Below are 14036 nucleotides of genomic sequence, written 5' to 3'. Positions count from 1 at the left end.
CAAAAGAGAAATACTTCCCTTTCCATATTTTATAGACAAGGAAACAAACACAGAGAGGTTAAGTAATTCTTCCAAGATGATCTAACTACTTGCTAGGTCTAGACACCAACTTTTCCACTGACTTTTCTCAAAAAACATTGCTGACAGAAAAAAGAATTTTTAACCAACATGGAGAACTGTACATGGAAGAAAAAAGCACTGAAAAAAATAGTTACAGCTTTCTGATTCACATCACATTTAAAAGAATGTCTGGAGCTTTCTTCTCATACAATTTTATAAAAATGATTTGTTTTCTAGAGGGAAAGAGGATAAAGGGAGGTAAAACCACTCAGGGATGGGGGTGGAGGGAATGCCTCTATAGATATATAGTTAATACTTGCCATCCTCAACCCTAAGGAGTAGTTTGTTCTGTTTCTAAGATTATACCCTACGAAATGCAAAACAACAACAAAACAGTTCCAGGGTCTCCTACCTGTACAGAGAAGTCCATCTTTATAGTAAAGTGCATACACTCTGGCACTGTGTCCAATTAATGATGAGGTCTCAAAGGCTTCATGGTCCTCCAGTTGCTTCATTCTCAAAATAGCCTTCAAATAAACCTTCTTCCAGTGCAAAGCGTCCTGAACAGAATCATCTATCTGCCAGCCCAAATTTTTACACGCAGTCTGCCACACCTCTGTACAGGCACTTATCACCTTATTCCACTGTTTAGAGACGAGGCAGCATGTGAGTAAAGTCTGAGGATCGAGCCATTTTAACAAATAAAAACTGAGCTCCAGGGGAAGGAGTTTGAGGAAGTCCCGCTTGAGGAGAGTCTCCAGGTTATTGGAGAGATGCCTGAGCTGGACTGCCCCACTCAGACTAATCAGGTGATCCAGAGTTTCATTTTTCTGCAAGTCCGTCAGAGAAAGAAATGTAACAGAAATGTTATCAAGCCATGTCTCAAAGTCCTTTCTCTCCATAAGGTTATGGAAAAATTTACCTGTGGCACATCAAAATATTGTATTAGTTCTGCTCAAAAAGACTGTTCAAGCAAGACTGCTAACAAATGAAAATTAGTGTAAAAAACGTGGCATTACAACTTTATGCTTAGTTACTACATTACAACTTTACAGTTAATAAATTGCATTTGAAAATCTTCCATGCACACAGAGGAAAATACATCTGAGAAAACATATTTTAATAAATCATGATCTCTGAAACACAAGTCAGTGAGACTTATGTAGGTGTATGTGACTTGCTCCTTTTGAAGTCTAGCACATGCTCCACGCATCTTCACAGTAAAAGATTTACAAAGTATTTATTCATTACAAAATAGTTTATTCCACATACTTCTCCCCCACCACATCAAAACCATCATAACACAATTTCCTTAATACATCCTATTTGGGTACTAAAATCACAAAAATAAGCACCAGAAGGCAAGTCTTCTGAGCAGTAACTGGATTTATTAGTTATCATGCTGGGCACAGCCTGACCTGTTACCAAAATCACAAAACTGACTACTGGCTTTTCAATAGATGTTCAGGCAAAAAAGGTTTAGGGAAGAAAAATAAGCAGATGTAAAAAGTTATGTGGCTCAGGTATTCTGGCTCTTCTACTTTGTTTATGGCACTGCCTGTTAGAACATGAATTACCAAAGGCCTCAGGTGACCTTACACAGTTTTTATAAGTCTCATATGAGCTGGTGACAACTCCTAACCATGAGGTCAAGGAAGCCTGCACAAGTAAGTCAAATTAGTAATCCTGGTGCTTCCAAACACCAAAAAAACCAGGTAGCATCATCTCCACTTTGCAGAGGAGGAAGTTAAAAGTCAGAGAGGGTAAGTGATTTGCCTAGTGTCAACAGAGCTATTAAAATAGCATCAGAACAGCCTGGAGGTCAGTGCTCTCACCGTCAGTACTCTTCCAACCCACACCAAGCTGTCTCTTTCTGATGGCGGCTACAACCAGGAGAATCACAACCTGGTCATAAAATCTGGAGGCACTGTAACTATCTGATTACAGCACCTTCTCCTTTAGGAGAATGACAAATTGCTCCAGGACTAACTGGAACAAAAAAACCCTTACAATATACAGCATCACATACTGTGTCAAGGTGTCAACCCACTTTTAACAAAACGGACTAAACTAATGAAAAGAAAACAAAAAACAAAGCAAATCAGTAAAAACATCTTTCCCAAGGCTGGCTATATGTTCATAGATGTTAGTGCTGGATGATCAGTACACGGAGGTCTCTTTATTATCACATGCTTAAACATTTCCACAATTTAAAAACAACAAAAAAAACATCTTCCCTTCTAATCTGACCACTTATTCTCCCACCAGATTGTCATACTAATTTTAAAAATTTATATCCAAATTAATGCAGAAGAGGAAAATTCCTTCCCATATATGTCATCTAGGTCAAGTCTACATCAAAAGCCAAATCTCATCTTCCCACTTTGTTCATGTAGGTCAGTAAAAATCATTTTCACTTATTTCCCAATACCAAATTTGACAAGAATGTTATTGGACACAAAAGAGTAAAAGCAACCAAACCTTCCAATCATATCTGATAGTTTGGTTTGGGGAACAGTGAATGAACTTTAAAATAATACTCTGGAATCCTCAGGGTTTGGGCTAGGCAGGATTTATTAGTTTAAGGATTTACCTGGCAGCCAAAACATAATCAGTTCACCAAAAGTTTTATCAACAAAACAAGCTAACAAGCCTCCTCCTTCTGAATCCAAACATCATTCTATCTGTAACATTTCTGGAAATTTTTTACTCTAAAAAAACCACGCACAGTAAGGCAAAACAACTCTTTTCTGTGGACGTTCACAAAATGTCACGACAGCTAATTAATTAATACTGGCCAATTAAAAACACCAAAACATCTACCCAGGAAGAAGTGTGGAGGACATCCTCTCTCACATCTACACACACACACAAGTATCCATACATCCATCACAGAAATACTTATTTCTGCTTATAAGCTGAATTATTATTTAAATGACTACAAGGAAAATTTATAATACCCATGAAAACATTATCAGGTTTCCACCACTGACAAAAACTAAGAGACATCCTACAGAATGCCAAATTAATGTACTCATGACACCACAGAAGATTATGGGACAAACTTTCCAATGAGCACCTTTAAAAAACTCAGCCATTTCTGAGATTCAGATATTCTCTTAACCCCTAATAATTTTTTCCCCAACACTGCACTATTAAAAAAACACCAGTTTTTACTTTCCTAAAAAAATCAACTGTCTTTGGAGGGAACTTTCTTAAGATCGCAGGTTACAGGTCTAAAAGGAACCGTTTTAGAGAGCCTCTAGGAATATCATGTACTGGCAGCACAAAGCCCAAATGGGACAACTTCAGGAAGCAGGGTTTCAATTCAACAGGCGCTTTCCAATAATATAAGGGCTGTCTCCAGAATGGTGTGAGATTCCCATTGCTGGGAAAGTTGAGGACAGTTAGAAATAGAGGGAGAATGAGGTAAATGAAAATGCTCTGGAGTGAGTCAAATCTTTTACTGATTCAGCCACTTCCTGCAGAATCATGGACAACTTTGACCAACTTCTAAACTTCAGTTCTGTCATGTGTAAAATGGAAGCTATCACTTTGAGAGTTATGAAAATCAGAAATAGGGCAGGGACATCCTTAACACACAGTCTAAAGTAACTCACATCATATTTTTGTTAGTTTTATTACTATGAATACCTGCCAGGAAAGCTTATAGTAGCCCTAAGGTTGGAACAGATAGAACCACTAACATCCCTTTCAATCCTATGATCCTTATCATAAAGTTTCCCTTAAAATGGCTTAAAATATATGGAGGAAAAACTCAAGGGATTAAACTTACTGGGGTTTAATTTCATAATTAAGGATAGTTATTGACTTGAGGCTAGAATTTCCCACTAGGTGCACTTTTGTCTCTTCCCACACTTCAATTCTGCCTTGCCCTTTTTTCCCCACTTCAGATTAAACATTAAACCTGCCCTTCTGCCCTCAATATTAACAATCACAAGGCTCCGACATGGGTGGTGTGAGAAAGACTCCTAAACTGGAAGATGGGAGGTCTGGATTTGGTCTCTAGTTCTGCCATTCACTTCCTATGTTCTCTTAGGCAACTTTCATATTTGTATTGGTTTTAAAAGACTTAAGTACTACTCATAGACAGTAACTCCTTTGATTATCAGAACTTTGTGGGAAGTATCAGTACTACTGCCCTTAACTAATAAATGAGGAAATGTATGGCCTAAGAAGTGGAGTGACTTTCCCAGGGTCCCATAGGAAGCAGCAGCTTAACATCCTTCCCAGCCCCCACCCTCTGAAAACAAAACAAAACCTATACCCCTAGGTTTTATTAGAGACCGCCATTCTGGATAAAACATCACATATGTGTTTTCCTCTTCTCCACCAGGACCCGGCCTAGTTAAGAATGAAAGCATGACATTTGTTGTTGGAGAGGTGGCTTCATCTTCTCTGTTTTCTTATCAAGCATTATCGGCCGTTACAGTACAGAGGTTTTGAAAACGTGTATTTATAAACATACACATGCCTGTTATCTTTTGAATATTCAAGAAGCTGGTAACACTGGTTGCCTCCAGAGAAAACTGGAGCTAAGGAATAGGTGCGAGGAGCCCTTTCTTGAATTTAAAACCATGTGAATATACTATTTATTTTAAAACCGCCTTTAAGATAAATAAAAACAGCTCGGAAAGAATACAGTGTTAAATACAGGCTCTGCAACTCCACTTGTTGCTGAGTGACCCTGGAGAAATCACTTCACCCGTCTGAGGTCCAATCTCTTCACTTGTAAAATGCAACCACGCACAGCATTCCCTACTAAGGTTTTTGTGAGGATTAAGTCGGATAATGCACGTAAAGCGTTTAGCACAGTACCCGACACACTGTAAGCCTCCAAGAAACGCCAGTTACCATTATTATTTAGCATTAATATTGTTATCTGTATTTCAAGCGGCACCCCACATACACACCTGTTTCCATCGCATACCCACAACTATGGCGCAGTCCCTCACATTAACACAGCGCTTTGTACTTCATAAACCACCTCGCCACACTTCATCATCTTTTAAAGTCATGGCTCCCCTGGGACATCATTGTTAACTCATTTCGCAGCTAAGGAAACTGAGGAACTAAGAGGCAGTAACTCCGAGACTCAATTTTCCCATCTCTAAAATCAACTCCAGATCCCTTCAACCCGTTCGTCGCTCCCAGGTCCCCTGCTTCCAGAGTCGTGTTCCGCGCAGCACTGACCTGAGCGAGCGCCCCGGGGCCCGGGACCTCGCGCCGGGCTCACACCGACTAGGCGCGCTCGGGCCGCCAAAGCCTCGCAGCGGCCGGGTCCGCTCCGCAGCCATGGCGCCTGCACGGAGAGAAAGACAAACGGCCCGAGGCGCGGCTGGTCAGCAGCGGCGCGGGGGCCTAAGAGCCCCCTCCTCGGCCCGGCCCCGCCTCACGTACAGACCTGGACCAGCGGCCGCCGCTCGGGGTCTGCAACCTCACAGGGGAGCGGCTTCCGGTGCTGCCTGCGTCATCTCCGCGCGTCCCTCCGCCCGCGGCGCCCAGCGGACGCGGGTGCACTTCCGGCCCCGGCCTCGCGGGGGAAGCTGGCTGGCCGGGGAGAGCGCGGAGGGAGGGGGAGCATGCGCGCTACAGCTTAGACCTGTGGAGCTTCTTCCTGAACTTGTTTCACAGCTATATATCGGAACCGCCTCTCCTCCGATCTGACCTTGCACTGTGTGGCACTTTTTCTTATCCTCTCTTTTCGGAGGAGAGGGAGGAAAATTTCAGAGACCTGTCCAAAGTAAAACAACCCATTGTGCCACTTATTTTTTCCCAAACACTGTTCCGAGAGATGAGCGAAAAGCACAAAAATACACGATCGCCTGGGATTTACGTCCTAGCGGGGGAAGCAGACAGTTAAATAACTAAGCAAGGCATGGTGCAAGTCTTAGCAAGTGCTAAGGAGAAAAATTAAGCAAGTTAAGGGGATTGGTGAGCGAAAGAATGAGTCAGGTGATCTGGATTCGAATCCCACCCAGGTCTTACACTCCGGCTGTGCCTATGGCCTACTTATTGAACCACTCTGATTTATTTCCCTCTTCTGCATAGTAGTTATAGTACCCTCCTCGCGTGATCCTTCTGAGGACTGAAAGATGAAGCATAAATCTTTAAGTGTCAAAGAACTAAAACTGCTTCCTATGTACCAGGCGCTTTGGGTCACCGCACTCAATTCCCACAGCAGCCCTACACGGTAGTTTCTATTATTAGTTGCGTTTTTAGAGAAGGGGAAACCGAGGTCAAAAGGGATTTAATTATCTTGCCCAGAGTCTTACTAGCTGGCTATCATAGGATTTCACCCCAGGACCCCTGCAGAGCATAAATTCTCCTTGTCTCTCTGTAAAAGCTCATAAACTGCATGCACACAATCGTATCTTATACCAGAACCATCTGATAAGAATTTCAGCAATGATATTTTCTATTTGCACTGTCTAATAGGGCAGTCACTAGCCTCTTGTGACTATTGAACACTTGAAAATGCCTAATATGACTGAGGAAATACAATTTTAATTAATTTAAATTTAAATAGCCACACGTGGCTATCGGCTACCTTGTTGAACAGACTGGTCCAAGAGATATAGCACATTATATAGACAATACGACAGTCACATATCCAGTTAGTGGTAGAGAATGGCCAAGGCTCCAAGCATCCTGGGTCCATCTGGTGTACTTGAAACATGGGAAATAAAAATTTGACTATGTGAGGTAGAAGTCTTGAGAGTCAGGTCTCAAGAGAGCAAATTTGATTTGGTAGGTAGCAGGAAGCCTCTCTAGCCAAAGAGTGACTGATGACAACATTATAAGAAAATTTAGGAAGACATGGGTACTAAGATCAGATAACCTCCATGAAAGGGAAGGCAGTGCCAAGGTAATTAAAGAAACCAAGCACCCCTATGTGTCTCAACCCCAACATGGTAGGAGTTTGATGACTCAAACTGAAAATCCCAGATGGAGCTGCCTGGAGATAATGTTGTTTGACCTACCCATGGACCAAACAACCACACTGTCTAAGTTGAAGCCAAGAGGAGATCTGGGAACAAAATTTATAGCTCTGAGAAATGAAAATTGCAAAATAGGATTTGTGTTTAATTAAATACAAGATGTATTTAATTGCTAAACTTAGAATGTATAAAAAATTTCCTTTCACTTGCATTTTCTAGGTTAGATTTTCCCACTTTGTAAAAATTTCCAAGATTGCATGACAGTGGTTGAGAAACCATAGCCAACTTTGAATGTAATGGGATTTTCCTAGCCAACCAATTACAAAAAAAAAAAAAAAAAAATGCTGTGAACGGCAGGCAGGAGATCAACATGTGAAAAGACAAAGATGAAATATAGCCCTGCCTGAAAACAGAATGCTCAGTACAACTGCTTATGTGACAAGAACATGAAAATATGCTGCATGTTGTTTCTTTTCTTCAACTTGCTGGTAGAAACAGTGTTTGGAATAATTCCTACACATTCGTGCCCTAGGAAAATGGCAGACATTAAGTGCTTAGTTTCTTCAATTCTGGCTAAAATGGACTACATGTTGCTTTCCATTTTGAGGTAAAAATTCCTGGAGAGATAATCTGGGTGACAGATAACTGATCTAGTAAAGTTCTTGCATAGCCTATAGTAGGAGTTCAAAATCCTTCCCGATGAGACATAAGCCGAGCCTCACCTATGATGTTTCTTTGGGGAGAAAAAAATGTACCCATTAGGGATGACAAGTATTCCTTGATGTTTAGTACATGTCTTGCACATGCATATACCAGGGAGCAGGAACTATTCCAATTGTTTAGTTCCTTGAGAGCACTCCAAAACGGACTGTATGACATTTCTCCTTGTGTGATGATGAGTGGAGGGGTGATGTAGGAGAACTGCTTTTTCAACTCCCACACTTCACCAGGAATTCAGCATAAAGGCAAGGGGTCAGTTTTGAGAGGTACACAGGTTGGAAGTGTTTGAACAGGCTTGTGTTCTTTGTTCTTTGTTCTGGATTCACTCTAGCTGTAACATAATATGCACTTGATTTCCTATGGAGCCAGCAGGTATTCTGGGACAAAAGCTCAGGTTGATTAGGAAGAAACTTTATCCTTAAAGTCTCAGGCACAAAGTACTTCACTTCAATTGCTGTTAGACTGGAATGGTGCTCAGCTACATTTGGGCATCATTTGACATCTGGACTCAATAATTTCCAAAGCCCTGAAATTGCTCACAGACAACATGCAGGTAAGTTTCTTAAATCTTTGAAGCATTTGATATTTATTAAAACAGGCTTTGAAAAAGCTGAAGTTTCTTCTATGTGCAAATCATCAGCATTGAGAAAATGGAAAGGAGTTCAGATTATAATTGCAGGGCTGATTTTGTGGAAGAATACTTTCTGCATGCTTTGCCTTATGTAGATATGAAAGTTCTCGAAATAAAGGATAAGGCAAGAAAATTGAACGTGGAACCCCTAAGAAGTAATCTTTCCAAGTATTACATCCTGAGCCAGTCGGAGGTGTGTAAAGGGAAGAACATATAATTCGTTTTGTTTTGTTGTTCTTTTCCAATTTAGTAGACATAGAAAAGGAAAAGATGAGAGGATTCTCAGTGGTTAAGAGTGAGCTTCGGAATTTCGCAGACTTGAATTCAAATCATAGCCCTACCTTTTGTACTTAACCATTGAGTGATCTTCAGCAAGTTACGAAACTTGGATGCTTACCTTAATTTTGAAGATAACCTATCTAAAAGGGTTATTACCAGGACTAAATGAATTAAGGCATGTAAAGTGCTTAGCACAGTGCCTGGCACACTGCAAGTGCTCAGTAAGAGGTTACTGTTATTATAGGAGGCTTTGTCAATCGAAGCTCCAGTAGAAATTTAATTCCTTTAATGTTTCCTTGCTCTGTTACGTTACAATACTATATTTACCCTTCCAGATGGAAAGTTTCCATATTCTCTGATGATGTGGAGCAAATTTGGCACAGGTCCATCTTAGCTCTCCGAAGGGGTGCTATGCAGATAGCGGGAATTTGCCCATATTGATAGATGTGTCAGATGGATTAGAGGACATTGCCAAAACAGACAATGTCAGAATTCAGTATTAGATTAAATTGGAAAGTCATACTAGAAGGATGTAAATGTTTGATAGTACCCATTGTTCACTGGCCAACAAAAGCAACTACTTCATGGAAAATTTTCCCTTGACCTTTGTAATTAGAGAAGAAACTGATCCAAGTGCTTCACTTCCAGAAAGAACATCATATATTTTCTTGTAGGTTTTTAGCACAATGCTTGCTACTTTGTATCCATGTGTCTATGTCTGAGTCCTCTTTGCTTCTCCAGAGTCTAACACAGTGCCTTGCATAAAGTAAGTAGGCTTCCATCCAAACAAGGGAGAAAACAACCAACTAACATTTTATTCAGTTTCTACTTTGTGCCGAACACCGAACTCTGCAGCACTGGAGGAGAGAGGCATGATGCCACCTGTCCAAGGGGCCACGATCTAGTCGGAGAGACATATAACAAAAATAAATCAGAAATCCCTAAAATAGTGTACTCAAAGTGCTCTAAGAAGTACTTATAGCATTCAGTGGGGGCAAAAACAAGAATGGAGATGAAGTTTGAATGAACATGTGTTTTCTTCTTATTTAGGTGACATTCTGCAGGATCCGGACTCACCAGTGGTGTTTCATTCTATTTAATGTTATCCTATTCCATGCCTTGCTTTTTGGGGCTGATTTTGTGGAAGAATACTTTCTGCATGCTTTGCCTTATGTAGATATGAAAGTTCTCGAAATAAAGGATAAGGCAAGAAAATTGAACGTGGAACCCCTAAGAAGTAATCTTTCCAAGTATTATATCCTGAGCCAGTCGGAGTTGTGTAAAGGGAAGAACATATTTTTACTCTCTCTTATCTTCAGTAGCCCAGGAAATGGAACAAGGAGAGACCTCATCAGGAAAACCTGGGGTAACGTGACCAGTGTCCAAGGGCACCACGTTCTCACGATGTTTGCTTTGGGAATGCCTGTTTTGGTAACTACTCAGCAAGAGATAGACAAAGAGTCCCATAAAAATAATGATATAATTGAAGGAATCTTCTTGGACAGCACTGAGAACCAAACCCTGAAGATCATCACAATGATGCAGTGGGCTGTGACTTTCTGCCCTAATGCCCTATTCATTCTCAAGGTTGATGAAGAGATGTTTGTCAACCTACCAAGCTTGGTAGACTATCTTCTCAATCTGAAAGAACACCTTGAGGATACCTATGTAGGAAGAGTTATCCATCAGGATACACCCAACAGAGACCCCAATAGTCAAGAATTTGTCCCTTTTAGCGAGTACCCAGAAAAGTACTACCCAGATTACTGCAGTGGTGAGGCCTTTATTATGTCCCAAGAAGTGGCTCGGATGATGTATGTGGTTTTTAAAGAAGTACCCATTATGGTTCCTGCTGATGTGTTTGTAGGGATTTGTGCCAAGTCCATTGGCCTTATACCCATCCACAGTTCAAGGTTTTCTGGGAAAAAGCACATCAGATACAACAGATGTTGCTATAAGTTCATTTTTACGTCCTCAGAAACTACAGATGCTGAAATGCCCCTGGCATGGAAGGAAATTAACAGTGGGAAAGAATGTACCCTGTTTGAGACTTACTACGGGCTCATTTCCTGCAAACTTCTGACATACCTTGACAGCTTTAAACGTTTTCACATGAGTACCATAAAAAACAATGGCATGTATTTTGGTGATTAGGACTTTTTTTTTTTTTTTTGCTTTTTCTTATAAATGTGTTCTTTTTAAATTAACTCATACCTTGTTATAGAAAGCATCCCTCCTTCCTTGTGTTTGTATAGTTTCTCTTAGCAAGTTGCAAAATGTTATTAGTGCTGTGATGTACGACATCATATTGAGATCTCATTTTATGAAATTTAAGTTGATAGAGCATGATTCTTTTAAAAATAAAACCTTTTTGGGCACCTGGGTGGCACAGTCAGTTAAGCGTCCGACTCTTATTTTCGGATCAGGTCATGATCTCACTGTCGTGAGATCAAACCCCACACGGGCTCTGCACTCGGTGTGGAGTCTGCTTGATTTAAGAATCTTTCTCCTTTTCCCTCTGCCCCTCCCTGCTGCTCTGTCTCTCTGTTTCTCTCTCTAAAATAAATAAATAAATCTTTAAAAAAACAACATAAATCCAGAAATGAGAGAACATTAAATTTAATTATAACCAGAAGTCGTGTTTCTCTTTACAGTTAGTGAATTTGTAAACATCATATTCTGTGGAACTGTCATGACTTGGCAATAACAAAGGTGATTGATTTTGGGGAATGCTCAGAATTCAAGGAAAACACTCAGGAATGTGTTAACAAGTTTTCATCTTGGATGTAAGCAAATATTTTAGTAATCGGGTGGTGGAATTATACACTTAACTTGAAAGTATTAACCACCTAGTATATGTTAACTTAAACCATACCAAAGATTTGGATCTCTAACTCTTTGTAAAGCAATTTTCTTCAAGTCCTAGTTAGACACTGCTTTACAGATGGGATGCAACAAATTCACGTTTCATGTTATGTGTATACTCTCCATTAATTTCCTAGGAATGCTGTAAGAATGTACCACAAATTGAGTGAACTAAAAGAACAGAAATGTATATGCTCAAAGTTCTGGAGACTAGATGTCTGAAATCAAGGTGTTGGCGGGACCCTGCTCTCTCTCTCTCTCTCTTTTTTTAAAGATTTTATTTATTTGACAGAGAGAGAGAGAGAGACAGCCAGAGAGAGATGGAACACAAGCAGGGGGAGTGGGAGAGGAAGAAGCAGGCTCCCAGTGGAAGAGCCTGATGTGGGGATCAATCCCAGAACGCCGGGATCATGCCGAGCTGAAGGCAGACGCTTAACGACTGAGCCACCCAGGCGTCCCAAGGACCCTGCTCTCTCTGAAGCCTATAGAAGGTAGACTCCTTGCTTATCTTTTCTAGGTTTGGTGGTGGGGAGCCATCCTTAGCATTCTTTGGCCTGCAGACAGATCACTTTAATCTGTCTCCATCTTCACACATGCCTTCTCCTGTGTGTCTGTGACTTCACGTAATCTTCCCTCTGTGCTGTGTCCAAATGTTCCTGCTCTAAGGACACCAGTCATTGGACTGGCACCCAAATGACCCCATCCTACTTTGATTACATCAGCAAAAACTATTTCAAAATAAGGTCACATTAGGAATCAGGGGTTAGGATTTCAACATTATCTTTTTGGGGGGACACAATTCAACTTACAACACACTTTCTGATTTCTCTTGTATAAAGACTAAGCACTAGATCAATAGCTCCCATCCTGGGGTTCTTGGGATTTTAGGTGTCCCCAAAGTAATACACTTTGCACATCCCTGCCATGACACTTATTAGATCATATTTTTTGATATATTACTAAAATATACTGAGCCTCAGTTTATGTACAAAATCAATCTTATAGGACTTGTGGACGAAATGAGATACGTCAAGCATTTAGCATTGGATTTGGCCCCTAGTACACGTCCAATAAAAGGATGAGGCAGCATTTAAAAACGTATGTTCTCAGTTAAACAGCCTAGGTTCAAATCTTGGCTCCACTTACTTGCTATGTGATCTTGTGCAAGGTCCTTAATTGTGCTGTGCCTTGGCCTCAGGTGTAAACAGGGTAATAGCAGTATTTTATTCCTGGGAGAGGAAGGATAGCAACATGAGTTAATAGATGAAAAGTTATTTATTTATTTTTGGGGGTCGGGGAGAAGCAGAGGGAGAGGGACAAGCAGACTCCCTGCTGAGCAAAGAGCCTGACTCCGGGCTTAATCTCACAACCCTGAGATCATGACCTGAGCTGAAATCAAGAGTTGGATGCTTCACTAACTGAGCCACCCAGGTGCCCCTGAAAAACTTTTAGAACAATGCTTAACAAACATTTGTTTGCTATTATCTTCAAAATATAATCAAGTAACACATCTGACTAGCCACCAGGAAGCCAGGTGAACATTCTAGCTCTGGAGTGTAAATTTGTCAGAAATAGTAGCTCCTATTAGTAATAATGATAAGGAATTTTGTAACTTTCCCCTTTTAAGTTCCAGGGTTTGGTCATATTGCCTTGTAGTTCCCCAAATGTTTCTTGTTTTCATGTCTGGGCCTCTGCTTGCCCTGCTACTCTCTGTTATTTCTTACTTGACTCTCTCCTACTGGTTCTTCAAGATTCAGGTGTTTCCTTCTCTGGAGAACCTTCCTTCAAGTCTAGGGTAGGTGTTTCCTGTTTTTCTCTATTATTGTACTTACTATACACTAATGTTCTATTTCTAACAGAAATTAGTTTCTCTTTTCCTCCACTATTAGTCGCTTGCTACCTGGGTGATTTTGAGATAAGCTACTTAGTTTCTCTGAGCCTGGGTTTCTTCATCAGTGAAATACAGATGTAAAAATGTAAACGAGATGAACTTAGCACTTAGGACAATGTCTAACACTCTTCCCAATGCCAAGCATAATGAGCAGTTAATAGTGTTTATTGATTAAATGCAAAATAAAATAATAATTTGCAAATCTTATTTAATCTTAGAAAAAAGAAGTCACAGATGCAAAATCAGAATGAGTGTGTAGGCCACACATAGGAGAGAAGGCAACTCTCTGAACTCTGATATTAAATGAATAAAATCAACATCATGGATGAGATTAAACAAAAGTCATCTTAGAAATAGAATGTTTCTCAGGCCAGCAAAGACTTGGCTGTAGCCTAATTAGTGGTATTAGCTGTGGAGAAATGATCAGTATGGAAACAAACAAACAAACAAAATATCAGAGATGGTAGAAATGAGATGACCCATCTGGGACAAGAGAATTCCAGGCACTTGAGAACCATTTTGTTACAGAGGGGAATGGTTTATCAACATCACCATGGCTTAAAAGAGACCTACCTCTGGATTCTTCTGAATCACACTCTGATAGCACACTCATGCCGAAACGTCTGAC

The 14036-nt window shown here is 40.5% G+C and overlaps 2 protein-coding genes across 5 annotated transcripts in view; one reads left to right on the top strand and one right to left on the bottom strand.

Moving 5' to 3' along the window:
- The window catches only part of FBXW2 (F-box and WD repeat domain containing 2), a 31862-nt gene extending 26300 nt beyond the window's left edge, over positions 1-5562 (bottom strand). Inside the window, exons 1-3 of one of the 4 annotated variants that reach the window (XM_045791072.2) lie at positions 5486-5562; positions 5275-5383; positions 473-982 (exon numbers count right to left, since the gene is read on the bottom strand). In XM_045791072.2, coding sequence (XP_045647028.1) covers positions 473-962 — 490 coding nt within the window. In that variant the 5' untranslated portion in view covers positions 963-982; positions 5275-5383; positions 5486-5562. The other 3 variants (XM_087869413.1, XM_087869412.1, XM_087869414.1) reach the window with 3 other exon arrangements.
- A 2727-nt stretch (positions 5563-8289) lies between these two features.
- Positions 8290-10806, top strand: B3GALT9 (beta-1,3-galactosyltransferase 9). The gene is made up of 2 exons (XM_045791167.1): positions 8290-8295; positions 9703-10806. The coding sequence occupies exons 1-2, from the start codon at positions 8290-8292 to the stop codon at positions 10804-10806; spliced, it is 1110 nt and encodes a 369-aa protein (XP_045647123.1).
- The last annotated feature ends 3230 nt before the right edge of the window (positions 10807-14036 follow it).

This window comes from Ursus americanus, chromosome 18 (genome assembly GCF_024610735.1).
Source record: "Ursus americanus isolate L20-20 chromosome 18, mUrsAme1.1.p, whole genome shotgun sequence".
Taxonomy (NCBI): Eukaryota; Metazoa; Chordata; class Mammalia; order Carnivora; family Ursidae; genus Ursus; species Ursus americanus.
The sequence above is the reverse complement of the archived record's forward strand: the minus strand, read 5'-3'. Positions and strand labels throughout refer to the sequence as shown.